The sequence below is a fragment of the Emys orbicularis genome, chromosome 1, assembly GCF_028017835.1.
Source record: "Emys orbicularis isolate rEmyOrb1 chromosome 1, rEmyOrb1.hap1, whole genome shotgun sequence".
NCBI classification, from domain to species: Eukaryota; Metazoa; Chordata; order Testudines; family Emydidae; genus Emys; species Emys orbicularis.
The window spans coordinates 172929091-172948039 of NC_088683.1; the positions used below are offsets into that span (position 1 = coordinate 172929091).

An 18949-nucleotide genomic window follows, 5' to 3' on the forward strand; every position below is an offset into this window, starting at 1 on the left:
ATGGCTCAGAACAAGTGCAGTTTAGACAAGATAGTATCTGTCCCTCATTGAGTATTGGGTTGACTCAATTGGTGGCAGGACCTGTCCAAAGTATGTACAGGAGTTCCCTTCACCCAATCTCCTGCTATCACTAACTTCAAATTATTCCTCATGGGGTACACATATAGGGGGACACACAACTCAGCACAAATAGTGTGCCCAGCACTTGTCTCCAAATCAACTTCCTGAAATTGAGAGCTGTCAGGAATACCTGTATACACCTTATTCCCTTCCTCAGGAACCAGTCTGTCGTGGTCATGACCGACAACGTAGCATTGGTGTTTTTATATAAATCATGAAGTGAGAGGCGATATGCTGTGCTGAGCATCCCTCTGTGCAGAATCGGTGAAGTTAAGGAACTGGTGTACAATGAAGCACATGCTCATCTCACCCTTTTACTTCCAGGCATACAAAACACCAGAGCCAACCACCTGAGCAGGCACTTCTCCCAGGTTTGCAGGTGTGAGTGCGACTCTCCGACTCGAGCATATTTTCCTAACCTGGTGATTCTTGGAAGTGGACCTCTTTGCAACCACTGTGAAAATAAAGTGTGAAATTCTGCTCTGTGTGGGGATAGGAGGAAGTCATCAGGTCATAGGGGCCGCATTCCTCACATATTGGACAAAGGGCCTTCTCGCTGCATATTTATCAACACTATTGCTCCTGAAGGTGCTGAACAAGATCAAGCAGGACAAAGCCAGGGTTATCCTAATTGCACCGATTTGGCTGAGAGACGTTCCTTAACTGATTTGTCTCACTTCGTGTCTGGCCTTGCTCCTTCCAATCATTCTCCATTTGTTATCCCGCAGTTCTGGGCACTCTTTCTCTCAGAGCTTGACTCCTCGATGGTTCTTGGGGAATAGAGGTTTCTTACTCGATAGAGGTACAACAGATGCTATTAAACAGCAGAAAGATCTGTAGCAGAGCTAGCTACACCTCTACCCCAATATAATGCTGTCCTCGGGAGCCAAAAAATCTTACCGTGTTATATCAAACTTGCTTTGATCCGCCAGAGTGCTGCTTTACCGCGTTCTATCCGAATTCGTGTTATATCGGATTGCTTTATATTGGGGTAGAGGTGTACTTTGAAAAGTAGAGAATTCATCACTGGTGTTTTCACTGGCAGTTTTTCCTACCCATTCCCTTCTTTGCTGTTCTTGATAATCTTTTGGAATTAAGGTGGGCAGACCTTAGTTTGAGTTCTGTCAAAGATTTGGTGGTAATCACAACTTTCCATTTACCAGTGGAGGGGGCTTCAGTATTTGCCTACCCCACAATGACAGAGTTCATTAAAGCACTGATAAATTTATTCCCACAAATAAGCCAACGTACTCTGGTATGAGGCTTGAACTTGGTCCTTAACTGCCTCATGAAACCTCCATTTGTGCCTCTAGCTAGTTTTCTGTTACACTTACCTATTAAAATGACATCACTTCTGCCCATGGGCTAGATAGGGGCATTAATATTGGACCCCCTTCACAATATTAAGGAAAACATTTTATTACAGCCTCATCTCAAACTTCTTCCTAAAACATTCTTCGATTTCCACACTAACCAGGCAAATATACCTTCCTCTGTATGTGTGGTTCCCCCCCAATTTTCCAGCCACACCAGTCCAGGGAAGAATCTGCATTCCATACGGTGAATGTTGGAAGAGTGTTAGCTTTGTATCTGGACAGAGCCAGACCATTTAGAAACTCTCAGACTGTTTCTTTTGTGGACAGATCAGAAGGATCTACACTTTCCACCCAAAAGACTTCAAAATGCGTTTCTGGGTATATTCTGACTTGTTACGAGATCACTAATGTTCTGTCCCTTTCTAGAGTAATTGCCCACTCAACTAGATCTCAATCCACTTCTATGGCGCTGTTGAAAAGTGTGCCAGTCACTGAAATTTGCAAAGTCGCAACTTGGCCATTAGTTCAGTTTTTCCAAACGACGAGTCTTGGTACACGCTTCCAGATCAGATGCTGCTATTGACAGTGCTGTTTTGTCAGCAGTCTTAAATCCGACTCTGAAGCCGCTCCCTCCTATGGATACTGGTTGGCAGTTGCTTGAAGTGGAGCACCCATCAGGACACTAATTGAGAAAGGAGAGGTTGTTTAATTTTATAGGAACTGAAGTTCTTAGAGATGTCTTGATAGGTGCTCCACTGTTTGCCCTTTCCCCCCTCTGCTTTGCAGTCTTGTCTTTTGGGACCTCATGATAGAGAAGGAACCGAGGGCTGTTTGTCTGCGTTGCTTTGTGCATCCTTGATACAGGACATGAGGTTTGGAGCCACATTCGTGTGCTGAACAGACACTGCTACCGAAAATGTCAAAGATGTACCTGAAGTGGAGTGCACATAGGGGGATGCACCTTGAAGAAGTCGTGTTACTGTACAAGTGACATCTGCAAGTGGCATTATTTAAACAATAGACTACATTTGGATTAAGTAAGAATTCTACGTTAGGTCAAGAATTGGTGGATGACTTACTGTATTCACTAGGCAGATGCATAATTGAACCTTATTTATAAATAAAATATACAAATTAAGCGAGAGCTTGACTTTTAAGTTAATACTGACTACTGTAAGAATTATTTTCTCTTTTAAATATAAACTGCAGTAGAGATGCTTCTGGACACAGAGTTCACAAAAGGTTGGGCAGTTGGATATTCCCCATTAGTACCTTGTAGCATGGGAGTGAAATAAATCTTATTTGTAACTGGCATAACATTCATAAGTAGACTAAATTTCCTTGCACTTAAGTTTGATTTCTTCAGAGGCTTCCCTGAATGTATATGAGTTCAGCCTTCCTGGATGTCATTGATTCTTGGGCATCTCTCAGGTCTTCCCTGATGTTGGGTTTTTGCATGTTGATTGTCTTGATAGTTATATTTATTAAAAAAAAAAGAAAAAAGAAAACAGAGCTTAGTTCTGAGTAGTAAAAAGAATCTGTTTGTTTTATGGCCAGAGCATAATGCTGCAAGCCACGCTGTTAACTACCAAAGATACTAGGCTAAAGGACATAACGTGGTCTGATTTGTTTAATAGCTTGTGGAACAAGAATCTTTAGTACTGTTGCTCTTTAACTAAAAACAAACAAACAAAACCCCCCACCCCGATATCTATGAAACTAGCTGGGTGGTAGCACTTCAGGTACGCAACAAAGATGATTTGGGTTCTGAGAAAACACTGGTGCAGGAGATGCGTAGTTGTAGATAAGTGCATCATACATTTCTATGAAGTGTGTAAAAATTGAATAAATGTAAATTAAGCTATAGAATTGCTTAAGTAAATGTGTAAAATATAGTGTCTTCCTGGTTAGTAAAACCAATCCCACCAAATGTAGCCTAAAGGCTATATTTAGTTGCAGTTCACATGTTTTAATGGTTATCAACCAGTGAGCATCAACTTTACCTTAGAGAGGGAAAATCAAATACAGATGCAAAGCTAGATTAAAATAAATGATTTAAAACAAGGTTTCCTGCTTGCTGATTAAAATTTGATTTATATCACTTTGATTTTAAATCAGTCCACCCTGGCAATGTTCAGCACAGGGGTGTCAGAGCTGTCAATTGTTCAGATTACTTTAAAGTATCCATTGTGTCATCAGCTTTACCTGCTGGTTAACAAATCGGCCTTAAAAACGAGTTAGTAGCTGTAAACTATTGGGATAAAATGTACATACAGGAAATGAAGTGAGGTTAATTAAACTTTTCTGTCTTGACTGAAAACATACTTAAACTTTTTATTTCAATAGTTGAACCCATTGTGAGCCTAACAAAGGGACCAAACTCTTTAATAGATGGTGAAAATCAGACAATAGCAGCCATTTGTACAGCAGCCACTGGAAAACCTGCTGCAGATGTTGATTGGGAAGGAGGTCTTGGAGAAATGGAATCCAGTTCTACTTTATTTCCAAATGAAACTGTGACAGTTGTCAGTCAGTACAAACTCATACCCACCAAATTTGCCAGAGGAAGACGCATAACTTGCGTTGTGAGGCATCCAGCTTTGGAGAAGGAGATGAGATATCCTTACACATTGGACATACTATGTAAGTATACAACAAGTTAACTATTGCTTTTACAGCTGTTATTCTTTCATATTACAACTAGGCCTTATAGTACGTTCCATCAGTAGACCTGCAAGCAGTGTACAAAGAAGGTCAGTATCATTGCCCCATCACACAGATGGAGAAACAGCCATGGAGAGGTGAAGTGAGTTGACCAAGGACTTGCAGCAGGCCACTGGCCGAGCCAGGAGTAGAACCCAGGTCTCCTGAGACCCAATCAGTTGCCCTACTTGCTGAGACACATTACCTTTTAACTTTTAATTAACTTGATTTAATTACCCATTTATATTCCTCATATGTTTCTTCATGGACTTATTTTTTAACAAATGTGACTAATACTCAGATGTTGAAGCTGAAAGAATTCAATTCCTCTTCTTCAGCTTTACAGGGACTTGTTATAAGTAAAATCTGTTTTTCCATTCAACAAGAATTGAAGTATTTAAAAATACTTGAAATAGTAATTATCATTTCACACTTGGAATAATACAAGGCATGATATTCCCAAAACTTCAGTGATGAGAAAATGTTAAGGGGTAACTATGCTTAACCAGCTCACTCACTACACTACTGAGAGTATTAGAGGTAGAGTGGATAACTTGAGAATCCCTCCACTTGGAAGTCTACTTTTTTTCTTAATATAGATCTTTTGGCTTGTTAAACTTGAAGTCCCTGAAAGAAACAAGTGACAGAAGATAAATTGCCAAGCCCTCCTCATTATTTGATCCTAAGGCCTACCTTGTCAGAATATTCTTCATAACTTCGTAACTGCACCTTCTATCTCAGCTGTTGAAATATGCAGAACTTTCATCTGTTAGCAATGTTTTTGTCTTTATTGCAGCAAATAAGTTTCTGTGTATGACCAGATAATTTTGGATTCTGCATATTTACTATTGTTAGCATATCACAAGCAAAAAGTATGGCATATGTACTTAAATTTCAGTTCAGTAATAAATAAAATGATAAGACCTCTTTCTTGCCCTTTGCTGTTGAGTTTCTGGCTACCTGAAAAACTGTCTTGATGGTCACAGATTAAACCCTAACAAATGTAGGGCTTGTTTACAGTGCCTTGCAGTTTGGATTATGGGAGTGTGACTAGCATTGCACACCAAGTGCTGATCTGCAACTCCCCCATGTGGGTGCTGTGGGTGTGAACTAAGAGGTTCTTAAAACAGGACTACATTAATATGAATTTAGGAACCTCTTAGTTCACACGCACAGCAACCACACAGGGGAGTTGAAATGCAGCACTTGGCGTGCAGTCCTTTTCACACTACCATAGTCCGAACTGCAGTGTAAGACATAGCCTTAGCATATCTCCCTAAATTGACCAGTAATAATGCTGTGCTCTGGTGGATTGCTGATTTTGACAAGAGTTGCCCCCAAAATAAATTCCGGTCAGTTTCTCCCCAATGAGGAGTAACTTCTAACTTACCATAAATAAGTTGAATTTCTTAAAACTTTACATTGTATGCTATGTTTGTCATTTTGATGTGCTGTTACAAACTTTAGTCCACATAACCCAAAACGGATGCCTAAAGTTGGGCTACCAAATATATGGCCAGAGTTTCCGAAAGTCCAGAAAAATTTGGGTTCCTAAGGATGCAAAATTTAGCTTTAGGCATCGATTTTCAAACGCAAACTATAACACGCTAATGCGTGCACAGGAGATGGGGAAAGGAAATGTAGGATGTAGATCTCAGACTAGAAAAAGATTGTAGTTTACATCTATTGATGGGTTAGAGTAACTTAATTAATACTTCAGAAAAGCACCTGAGTGGTGAAAAGATTTTAAAAAGATACTTTCTGTCCTTCTTACTAACATCAGGTCCCTTGCTGTAACCTGTTCGATCAAAAAATTAAATATTTACCATCAGTTACTAGTTGGTGGCATAAACACATGACCAAAAGAGAATTTTCAGTAAATTTAAACAACGGTTTCTTTTTATGCTTACCACTTGTAAACGATTTTGTGTATTGGGGGTGGGAATGACCTTGAGACTTAAGTATAATTACTGATTTTTTTTTTTGCCTTCAGCCATCTTGGGAAATACCATAATAAATGAACTTATGGTCTGAGAATGCTATCAATAGTAAAATTATTAACATGAATCAGGAAACATTTGAAATTGTATTAAAAGACTAAAATTATGACCTATTCCAAGTCGTACACAACCTCCTATAACATAACCTTACAGTATCCTATCAAGTAAACCCACTATTAAAAACTTATAAGAATTGTCTTTCAAAAATATTCGTTACAAATATGTTCTATTGAATCAATGAACTTTTAACAATTTTTAGAACAGTCTATATTGGAGGAGTGGCTAGTTTTATTGTCTGTAATTGAATTTGGACAGAACTTTAGACTAAGTTATGCATCTTTTCCCCAATATTAGTTGGAAATGAATAAACTTTAACACCTTCCAAAACAAATTATAAAAAGGTATGGGGCTTCATACTCATGACAACTTGCCTAGTGTTCTTATAAAATTGTGTTGAGCATGGATAGAGAAACAGTTCTGCTTAGTGCTTTGTTTCAACGTATATTAACAGTCTTCAACTGAGTTCTGGATCTCTGCACTTGAATCTGAGTAGAGTATTTTACTGGAGTAGTCATAAATAAATAAATATAAAAAGCAAGTTGAGAACTGTAAATACTCCATCCAGGCCCTGTGCCCTGATACACAAATAAGGAAATTATCACTTTAAAAAAAAGTGTAAATATAAAATGAATATTAACTGAATACTGAGGCAGTCCTGTTGAGAGAGACTACCAGTTTTTAAACTGCTACTCTCTACGTGTCATTTGCACTAGTGAGTAGTTAGGATGCAGCTTTGTTCTCTCCAAACACTCGTAATGACAATAGCTGAAGAGAGACAGGCATAACAAGAAAATTACCAGTCTCTATAACGTAACCTTTCTGGCCTAGCCCAGTAGCAATAACCAATATCCATAATATGCCTCAAACATAAATTAATAACACTAAAAAATATAAGAGTTGGAAAGATGTGGCTTCAGTGAGAAGAGCTATATTTCAAGTCTTGCTCTCCTTTTCAATCTTTGTGCCACCTGCATTTGGAGGAAGTAGTTGAGCCTGCTGTCCTGGACTCAGAGCAACTATCCTACTCTGAATTCTGATCTCGTATTACTTAAGTGTGCTATACCTTTACTTGTTACTGTAGCAGACTTTCAGTTGGTGTCAATTATATTTGAATGTTTACATTATGTTGCAGTATACCATGAATTTCCCCCAAGCATATCAGTGGAAGGCTTACAATAAGTGTGTATTTAAAACTGTCAGACATTTTCTACAGCTGGGTTAGGGTGAGATTCTAGGGTCAAGACTGCTAATACTGAGGGGTTGAAAGAAGTTGGGAAGATGGCATTCAGATTGGAGCCATTATCACTATTAATTGTCTTTTGAGTCCTTTGAAAAGAAATAAAACAAAATTAAACACAGAATACACTAAAGTTCCTTGTGGGTTTGACTAGTAGTATTAACATAGGCACAGTGCAGATGCCTACTACAGTATAAATAATTAGCCAAAAGTTACTCATGTTGTATGTGCAATTCATCATTTACCACTGTGTAATATGAATTTTTTGAATTCACAGAATTTGGTATAGTTGAACTATTGACGTTAACACTGCATTATGCTAAAAATTGGCATTGTTGATGTAAAGACCATATAATTATCTCAGCTTGTTTCAGTTAACAAACTGAAAACTAATGGGGCCCACTGCTTTGCTTTACGTTAAGCCTCTGATGCCAACCACCCGTGTATACATGTCATTTACTAAGCTTTCCAGGTAGGACTGCCACTGCTCATTGGAGATTAAGCACTACCATACTGTTAGTTAAATACAACATGTAGACATGTCATTCTAAACAATGCATGTCTCCTTTTAAAGAACGTACTTTGAGTATTGGCATGTGAAATTGTACATATTTTATAGATGCCCCTGAAGTTTCAGTAACTGGGTATGATGGAAACTGGTTCATTGGAAGAGAGCATGTTCAGCTCCGGTGTAATGCTGATGCAAATCCACTGCCCATGGAATTTACATGGACCAGGTAAGTGTTCATGAAAACCAAAGATGAATTTTTCCATTTAAGTACACAATTAATATTTTAATAGTAGAGAGTTTTGAAAGGTGTTACTGGCTTATGATATAGTGGAAACTAGTCCCTTTCACTGCTTCTAGCTTGTCTGGTTCCAGTACACGACTAATACTCGTTATACGTGGTTAGAAATGACTGCTATTGAAATATGTCCTATATTGATGGATCAGACATATGGATTCCTACAGGTGGATGTTTTAAAGGAAAACATTGGCCTTATACAGTTGATGGCTCCTAAGGAAAGGGGAACAGTAGCAACTGAGGTGGGAAAGTACAAATAAAGAATTGTTACTCTGAAGTCTCAACAGTTACCAATACTTTTTAGGATAAATCCATTTATTTTTATAAATGGAATAACTTCTTTGACAGATGATTGTGATATTGAGTTTCTTGGGCTTAGTGTAAGATATTGCAAGCACCTGTTGTCTATCCTTCCTCCTCCGTGTGAGTTGGGGACGTGTTCAAAGCAAAGACCCAAAACGACTGGATATTTGTTGAATAAAATTATATAAAACTGATATTACATTCCAAATTGGGTGGAAAACACTTGAAGTATCATTTCAATCATCAAATTTACCATGCCCTAATAAAGAGTAAGGCACTGTATCTACTTCCAAATAAGATGCATGAGATGGCTTGCCTCATGACTCGAAGTTCAAGTCAATCTGTGTTGATATCTGGTATCTTTGTATGGCTTTCTGTTGTGTGATAAGAGCTGTATTTCATGAATGTCATATGAACTGGATGGCTTTATTGTGAGTCCATCTGTAGTCTTGCATGTTAAGTACATTCCCCTGGAGGGAGCCACCTGAAGCAAATATACCTCTACCCCGATATAACGCGACCCGATATAACACGAATTTGGATATAACGTGGTAAAGCAGTGCTCCAGGGGGGTGGGGCTGCGCACTCCTGTGGATCAAAGCAAGTTCGATATAACATGGTTTCACCTATAACGTGGTAAGATTTTTTTTTTTTTTGGCTCCCAAGGACAGCGTTATATCAGGGTAGAGGTATAGATGGCCCAAAAAGGTAACTTCCCTTTTTCCTCTTAAAGAAAAACTTGAAGTAACTTCACTTGGTCGGTCTATCTGTCTGAAACAAAGAAAATAACTTGTGTGTGAGTATTTAAGCATATGTAATACACAGTAATAGTGCTGTGAGAATCACTGATATATGATCATTAAAGATCAGTTGTGGTACCACTTTGTATTCTCAAGTTGCTTCCTGGATCAGTTAGGAGAAAAAAGACATAGTTTTAGCTTTGGCTTTGCCTACGCTGGAACTTAGTTGGCAAAACTTTTGTCGTTCAGGAGTGTTAAAAAACCACACGCGCACACACACCCCCGAACAGCAGAAGTTTTACCAATGAAAAGCGCCTGTGTGAACAGTGCTTTGTCGGCAGGAGTCGCTCATTGCACGACTTTTAGCGGCACGACTGTAGTGGCACAGGCATGTCGCTAAAAGCTGCGTGGTGTAGACATAACCACACGTTTCAAATACTATTTTAAAGCTAATAATAAACGTATAACCAAAGTTTCTTGAATGGAACCTCCTAAACGCAAAACAAAATATGCTATCCAACTATTACATTAAAAACTTAAGAAACAAATCAAATGAAGTAGTCTCAATTAGATCACATTTAAACCAGGTTGATTTAAAAAAAAAAAATCACCTAATACGAATTGTAAAATCTAACAAGAGTGGCTGTCAGTTAATCCCCAATTAAATTTCATTTAAATCAGGTACATTCAGTTTTAGTCTGGCTAAACTGCTCAACATTGATACAATATAAATTTGAACCAGTGATCAAACCATAATCACAAAGGCAATGCAAGCTGCTTTTCAAGATGATACGTGCAAAGTGGCTCATTGTCTCTCTTCAACATGTTATGGATCATGTTAAAAGTAATAAGGACAAATAACCTAGTTTTAAAAGATACTTTAACCTTCTCAGTAATAGGGGCTTTCATAACGCTTAAACCAATTCCCAGATTTAATTTCATTCCTCATGTGGTACAGAAGTCCGATATGGTTTGTAAAAGCAGAAAACTTAATTTCAATAAATTGTAGATGAAGTTGTATACAAATTTCTTGTAATAAACTCTTTGGCAGAAACTTAATCATTATAAGAATGCCAACTTTAAAAAGTTGAGGTAGCAATTTATTGGCAGAATACTGAGCTACAATGCAAAGACTCAGAACCACTGTTACGCAAGGGTAGAGAGCTGGGTCATGTGAGGGGTATTTACTTGTACTTGCTTCTGAAAAATGAGCTAAGTAGTGGCATTTGGGGAAGGCGAAGGCAGAATCTCATTTGTACCTCTTTTTCCCAGAAAAAATTTCAGTTAAAGTTGATTTCAAATCTAGTTTAAATTCTAAATCATGCTGTTGAAGAAATACAGAATTGATAGCTGTATTTTTTGCATTTTGTCCACTGAATTTTAATGTGAAGGGGGTATGTACTATTGTTAGTAATAGTAATAACACATGCTGAGCAATCTTAATAACCTGGAAGTAGATGGACAAATCTGTACATAGCGAGGTTAATGAATCCTTGTTTGGCTGGGGAGATGAAGACAAATGCGTGTGTATTGTGGCAGCGTGTTGTGTTCATGCAATGAAATGACAAAAGTCCATGTACAATGAAAAGTAACTTAAAATAAACAAGTACAGATTTGTGAATGTTTAGCCATTTGACTCCTATGGTGGGCAGATTTTGTGAGATTGGCAAGCAGGATAGCTGTTAAGTTGCAGAAATAAAACATTTCTACAGTTGTCTAGTAGTGACTGGCCTATAGTCAACAAGATCTCAAGTGGAAGAAGGTCTGAGGATGTTCATTCACTGTACATACTGAATTTTTATGGTATTCATGAAAAGTAGTTGCAGCATGTGGCGTTGCATGGCAGACTGACACTTTACTCATGGGAATAACACACACACATTCTTCTTTGAGTAGTGTCCCTGTGGGTGCTCTACGTCACTATACTTTGCCTGCCATGCACTCTTGATCAGAGATTTTCGTCAGTGGTATCTGCAGGTCTGCACCTATGGCCTAGACACCCTCATACCCCAATAAACTCCCTGTGGCTTGCAAGAGTGTGTCAGTGTCCAGTAACTGAACTATGCAGCTGGCTACCCTTTGCTTTCTTATGCCTTTTTTCATTTTAGTTTTTTTAGTGTTTCTTTTTTCCTGTTAGCACAAGTTCAGGCTTTGAGAGGGTTCACCCCTTCTCGCCTCTGGGTTCTCCCCTCCTCCCCCACTGGCCCCCCAGCCCTCATCCACAGCCCATGTGTGGGTTATGCCCAAGACCCTGGACTTCAAACCTTTTCATATGTGCCACAAGTCCTTCCCTTGCAGTGATGGAGATTCAACCTGCCTCTCTGCAGCTTGAGAGAAATCCACATTCCCTCTAAATGTGAAGTCTACTTAAGATTTAAAAACAGATCTAAAAAATTGAGGTAGGAAAAACGTACATTCCTATTTATGCAGTGCTCTCTGAGATCCACGGCGTGAGTCACCCCACAATAAATTGGGTCCATTGATCAGCTCTGCTTCGGCGGTAACCAAAGAACCCAGACTCTCCAAGAAAAGATCCCATTCTCCAGAATCAGACAAAAAAGGGAAAGTCACCTCCTTGATCTGGGTCCCAAGAGACCTCATCAAACACAGATATTGCTGAGGCTCCCTTTCCTGCAGTATTGTGACCACAGTAGCATACCTGGAAGTCATCTAGAGAATTTCTGACACTGGCATCTGACTCAGCCTTCATTTTGACATTTGGAAGCAAAGTCCTTATTAGTACAGTCTTCCATAGCCAGAAGCTAAAAGTGTACCATACCTATTCTGGTGCTGCGTCTGGCACCACCCCATATGCTTACTCCGGAGGAAAAACATCCAGACGTCCTGGTACTGTCCAGGCTCCTATTTCACAAAGACCTCCGAATCCTCAGAGCCCAAATCACCATTATTGAAAGGTACTGAGAGGTACTCCCCACTGGTACCAACTCATTTCTCTGAGCTTGCTTACCCTCCATCCTTTTCTTCGATGGTGACTCACCCTCTGGTACTGACACCGTCCCCATGCAGGCTCTTTGAGAGATACTTCAAGCTGGCACTGTTACAAGATTCTCTGGAACTGCCTCACGAACCTCTTTCTAACCCCAATATTTATGCATGTGCAGGTCTCCTTCTGGGGCCCCGTACCAGTCTGACTATCAGTACCTACACCATTTCTCCCCCCCCCCATTTGGATAACATCCTCTGAGTCAGAGGTGTCTATACGAGGTTCATCCACCTTCCAACTCTTCTCCCTAGAAACTGACATTGAAGAAGGAGCTCATAGCAAGAAATACACCAGTTACCGTAGCAAGGATAATGTTGGGATCTTGCATTATTCCTTTATGCCCCATCACAGTGCGCTTGCTGGAACCCATGGGCTTCTTATGGCAACCCTCGTTACGCAGGGTGCTATCTCAAGAATTTGCTTCAGGAACATCAACCAGTGCATCTAGGTTGTGCTCCACAGACACATCCTCTACAGCAGGAACCAGTGGAAGAGGAAGAAACTTCACCTTCCTGCAAATCCTGCTCATCAGATGAGGGTCATGCCTAGCTTGGCATCCTGTCCTAGTGACTTTAAGGCCTTTCAAGATTCCTGAAAAGGGTAGCAGGCACCTTACAAGTCCTGGTAAAGGAGAGTTGGATTTCCTGATGCTCCTTGTTGGATAACCTACATTCACCTCAGGGCAAGATTGTCTTGCCCATCTGTGAAGCTTTGCTTATTCTATTCCGTGGTAAATGGAGTGCAGTGAACTTCAGCTACTGTTGCACTTCTGTATAGATGAGTCTACAAAAAGTATTACATCCCTCCCAGAGGCTCAGTATTTATTCTCTGGTGGTCAAGGCTGCTAACAAATGGAACAGACCGCATTAGTCCTGTTCAACACCATCAGACAAGGAGCTGAAATGATTGGATCTGCTGGGTTGTAAGAGCTGCTACTTGGCCTCCTGGTAGTTCAGAGTGGCCTGTTAATAAGCCCTGGTGGCTAAATGGGACTTCACTTTATTAAAAATTTTCATCTTATTGCATATGTGGCTCAGGAGCAGAGAGAACAATTTCAGGCCCTCATTACAGAGGGTCAAACAGTTGCCAAGGCATCTCTCCAGGCTTTGTGCAATTGTCAGTTGCATCTAATGTTCTATGGTTATGGTAGTAGTCATGTGCCAAGCTTCCTGGCTGTGGTCTTCAGGCCTCTCCGGGAGGTACAAAATACTATAGAGGACCTTCATTTTGAGGGCCCCCAAGTTGTTGAGTGACAACCAGGGTGGGTCCCTCCATTCTCTGAAGAACTAAGTTCTCTAGGCATCTTCAGCAACCTCCCAGCCAGTGACATCTTCAAAGTGTCTGTTTTGACCCATTGGTTGAAGGTGGTAAACTACTACTTGCTGTGGATCTTATATTGCACTTGTTCCCCTCCCACCCTTATGGGGATTCTCTCTCCTATTACCTATCTTTCTGGGAGCTCATCACTTTGGACTGATGGATCCTAGAAGCAATTTTCACAGGCTTCTCCATCCAGTCCAGCTCCTTACCACCCCATTCCTCTTTATGGACTCTTCTCACAAAGACTTCTTAAGGCAAGAGGTAAAATTCCTCCTGGCTCAGGGGGGAAATTGAACCTGTTCTATCAGACTTTATTGAGAGAGGATTCTGTTTCATCAGGATAGAATTCTGTTCTTGGTATTTTCTTGTCCAGAAGAAAAATGAGGTGTAGGGGGAGGCCACCAATTCTGGACCTCAGGACTTAAAACACCTCCATCCACTCCTGATAGTTCAGAATATGACCCTAGGAACAATAATTCTCTGTCTGGGAGGCTTTACTCCTTCAGGATTCTTGTTTCCATGTCACCATTCATCCCTCACACAAGCAATTCCTATGCTTTGTGGTAGGCAAGGACCACCTTCCCATACAAAGGTTCTGCACTGCAAAATTTATCAAGAACCTATTCAACCTCTTCTCTCCTATCCAGGAACTAACACCAGCATGGGACCTCACTTTAGCTCTCAATGCTTCGAGGAAACCTCCATTTGAACCTATGGAGAGTTGTTACCTCATTCATTTGGCCCTTAAGACCTTATTCCTCTAACCATTACTTTGACCAGGAGGGTAAGAGCTTGGAACCTTGATGGTGGACCCACCAAATACAGTGCTCTACCAAGATGAGGTGACTTACTTCTTAAGTCTCTTCTGAATTGCATGTTAAGCAGGAGATTAACCTACCGGTATTTACCCCAAGCCTCGCTCTTAGAGAGAAGTAGTGAGCCACCATACACTTGGTGTTAAAAGAGCTCTTGGCTTTTACCTTGACAAGAGTAGGCCCTTTTGGGTTTCCCCTAGACTTTTCATCTCTGTTGCAGAAGGAGTAAAAGGGGACATCTGATCTGCACCCAGAGTCTGCCCAAATGGGTTGCAGATTGCATCCTTTCATGCTGTGAAGTTTCATTGTTAATCCACCCTCCTCCCCTGAGTTATTGCTCATTCCACCAGGTCTCAATCTAGCCCCTTTCAAATATACACCCATTTCAGACATTTGCAGGGCAGCCACCTGGTCTTTGTCACCCATGTTTTACTAGCATTACCCTCTTTCATGCCTGCCTCCAGGACTGACATGGCCTTTGATGTTGTCCTGTGATCCATACTGAATCCACTTCCTCGGCACCCGTTCCATGATGGGAGTCTGCTGACATGGAGCACCCCTAGGGACACTACTCAGGTAATCTCTCCTCCTTCTTTACCTTGTACAGTAACTGGAGTTCTTCCAGATGTATGTCCCTAAGGGTGTGCCACTACTCACCGTCCTTCCCCTCTGTCTCGGAGTCTTTCTTGAAACATTAGTGGTTGAGAAGAAACTGCACTGGCATTGGGTGTGCCCCTCCCTGTATATTCTTGAATCAAGGCACAAGGGTGTTTAGGGTTCAGATGTGGATTCATAGACACTGCTGACTGAAAACTCCTATCGAGAGCAAGGGCATGCGCATATCCTGATGTGGAGCACCCATGGGAGGGATGGGGGCACCTTTCAAAGAACTCCAGTTACTGTACAAGGTAAGTAACCTCTCCTCTCCTTTTTGGTTAGTTGTAACCCCTCTATGCCCTGAAACCATCTGATTTCTTAATTAGCAGTGAAGGATCATTTAAAGGTGCCCCTAAATGAAAGTCTCTTAGCAAATTAACAAAAAACAGGTGGCAGAGCCAATACATATATGAAATCATACAGGCTGTTCAAGATACAAATGAGTTAGTGTTAAGCACTACATTGAATGCTGCAAATATACTCAGAAAGCTCTTCCGTCTCCACACATTTGAGTTATAGGCCCTTGATATTAGTCCCGGTCTCTTCCTCTATAGACAGTATGGAAGACAGGCATTTTCACTTGCACCAACCTTGCCTGTACTAACAAGATAAGGAGGTGTAGGTGGTCCTTTGGGCTTTGTAACTTTGTTTCTACAATGATCTGTTTTTCTTAAAATATTGCTCCCTAGTCTAAACTTTCAGATAAATCGTGAGACATAAATTCAGGTCTTATTAAGCCCAAATGTATTATCCTGACTTTGAGTCTCAGACTTCCAGTAATGGTGATTTGAAGGACTGAATTAGTTAAATTGTGTTATTGGCAGTAAAACCATATTGTTACTAGTAAGAAGTCTTTTATTAAAAATTTGACAGAACTTTGCTTTAGTTTCAGGCCACGTTATTCCTTAACTTAATTCCACTGACGTGATTTGGTGCTAAACTGGTGATTAAGTTGGTCTGTTTTAAGATTGCTCATTCTTGGAATAGTTTTTGGAAAATGTGTCCATCCAATCCTTACTTGAAAAAGAGGGAAGATAATTTATTTACAGCCTATAAACCTGCAGAAGAGCACAAAAGACTACTCCTGAGGGCATTCTGCGCCAAAAAATTCTGCACACAATATTTTAAAATTCTGCAAATTTTATTTGTCAAATAAATGTGGAGGCTCCAGCATGGCATGGGGAGCACAGGTCACTGGCTGCACAGAGGTGGAAGATCACTGTGCGGCTCCCCCTGCCCCCCGGGACACTGACTCAGCGATGAGGCTTTACCCAACCGTGACATAGTGCAAGGACCAGGTGTGCCCTCAAAACACCCCAGAGCCCTGCCCCTATGTGCCAGGTGCACCAGGTGTGGGCAGGCAGGATCCAAGTGTGGAGGGGCTTAATGTAGGGGGATCCAAGTGTGGGTTGAGAGGGTTCTGTGTGGGGCAATCTGAGTGCAGGAGGCTTAGTGGGGGATCTGGGTGCGGGGAGCATCTGGATGCCCAGGGCCTTGTTGGTGGGTTCTGGGTGAAATGTTAATGGAATTCTGCAGAAGGATCCAGGTGAAGGTGGTTGGGGCTCTGTGTGAGGTGGGGGTGATAGAACTTGGTGAGGGGGGCTTAGTGGGGTGATCTAGATGCTGGGGGCGTTGGGTTCAGTGGGGTGGGGATCCAGGTGCAGCTGGTTGGGGCTTGGTAGGGTGGGGATTCAGGTGCAGGTGGGTTGTTGGGGTGGTCCAGGTGCAGGGGGAGTGGGCCTAGTTGGGAGGGTTCTGGGTATAAGGGGGTCTGGATGCACGGGGATTGGGTGGATGGGGGAGCAGCTCCCTGTACAGTGATCCCTCCCTCTGCAGCTGAGAAGCGATGGGTACAGGAAGTATGGGGGGCGGTAGGGGGAGAGGAGGGAGTTTGCAGAGCTTTCTACAGCCGGGGGAGAAATCTGGGGGTGGGTCTGACATGACCCCAGATGCCATGCAGAGAGAGAGGAAGGCCTGTCCTCCCTAGCCCAGCCGGGATTAGCAGCTGAGCCAGGCGCGGGGTCGGAGCCACCAACTGGGTCTTCCCCAGTCCCGCCCCCTTCCCCACAGTGATTTACCTCTGCCGGCTGCCTTGGGCACCCGAAACGTACTGCTGGGGAGGGTCGCATGACCGCTCTTATGGCTTCCCTTTGCTTCCCCCATCAGAAAGGCATTTATCTGTGGGGAAACAAAGAAATCTGCAGGGGGGCATAAATTCTGCGCATGCACAGTGGCGCAGAATTCTCCCAGGAGTAAAAGATTCAAAATTCCAACAGACTTGTAGTAGAAACAAACAAATTGACTTGACATTGATATTGTTTCTTTAACTGAAAGGGCTTTAATAATATACCAAAATAACTGCTTTCCACAGAGCAAGCTATTTTAAACAGAAAATAATTATAGTTGAACTTTTTCAGGGAATACATTTTGCATTTAAATTTCATTGTGTAAATTCTGAGAATGTTTAAACTGCCTCCAAATATTGTCTAATTCAGGTTGGATGGGCAATGGCCTGAAGGTTTAATGTCTTCAAATAATACTCTGCATTTCAACAGTCCATTGACTTACAATTATACTGGGACTTATGTCTGTAAGGTGACCAATTCCCTTGGACAAAGAAGTGATCAAAAGACGATCTACATATTGGGTGAGTTGTTGTTTCTCCCTTCCCTTCCTAATACGCTTTGTTAAAATACTGTCAGAAGTTGGACTAGGTGTCTAGTTGAATGTGTTTTTGTTTGTTTGGTTTTTTTAGCCATGTTATATAACAGGTTACCTAAAACTCAGTCTTTGATTAAAGGTAATATAAAACTGGGAAGGACAAATGGAAATAAACATTACCCTACTAGTACTGATACTATTTCAAGGGGCTAATATCATTGTTCTGTCATGCATGCTGTCTGTAAATTGTAGTATTTTAAAAGGACCACAGTAGTGTCTGAGTAGTGTCTCTATACCAGCTCTAAGTGATGGTAATAAAGATAAGGAAGTAAACCCTACACCTCCTAAGAGCAAGTGTTTCCCTCCCTCTTTGGTGAAGACAGCATTGTTGACAACATCCATGCTACCTAATTTGAGATGAGTTGACAAATGGAAGAGATTTTAGATGGTAAGGAATTAAATAAAATTGCAGAGTTAGGGGGAGAAAAGAAATGTTATAAAACCCAAACTTAAAACCCTTTCCGGAGGGAGAGGGAGTCTGGTTTTATTCCTTTATCCTCAGCTGAGCTGGTCAGAATAACAGTGATGCCTCACTGCTCATACACTCCTATGAGCAAGCATAAATCTAATTACAGGGGGCAGAAATGGTTAGAGCACATTGCTCCACCTGCCCCTTCCCATCTGTGTGGTGGTCTCTTGTGGGTGGGGTATTGCCACAGGGGCTGGCGGACTTTCAGTTAGTATTTAAATCAGGAAAGCACTTATTACAGTGCTGGCTATGATAAAGAATCTCAGTAGCCGACAGAAGTGCCATGTTATCATAGTATATGTTCCTTTGAGTATAGCAGCATATTGAAAGGATACCATGGCTTAATGAAGATGATATGTAATAGCATCAAAAGTAGAGCTGAGACCTAACATTATTATATTACCATGATGATGGGGGTAAATTAAATGGAATTACTTAATGTTATCAATAGGTACAAATGTTTCAATTAACGGGTAGTAGCAGTATTCAGAACATTAACTATAATTTCATTATATTCTTTCTACGTTCTCGAGGGCCAGTCTTCATGGTAGGTCTGAATCCATTCTTATCTCAGTAGCTACTATGCTGGTGGCAAGTGAAAACTACTGATTCAGCCTGTAGACCACGGAGAGTGAGTAGTAAAGTAAGTGCCTCTTTGGCTATTGGAGCAGAAAAATT

At 41.1% G+C, this 18949-nt stretch overlaps 1 protein-coding gene across 1 annotated transcript in view; it reads left to right on the top strand.

The window, feature by feature from the left end:
• Window positions 1–18949, top strand: part of NECTIN3 (nectin cell adhesion molecule 3) — a 109644-nt gene that overhangs the window by 36925 nt on the left and 53770 nt on the right. The window contains exons 3-5 of the mRNA XM_065419836.1: window positions 3783–4079; window positions 8056–8173; window positions 17577–17728. Of these exons, the coding sequence (XP_065275908.1) occupies window positions 3783–4079; window positions 8056–8173; window positions 17577–17728 (567 nt within the window). The remainder of the gene's footprint in view (window positions 1–3782; window positions 4080–8055; window positions 8174–17576; window positions 17729–18949) is intronic.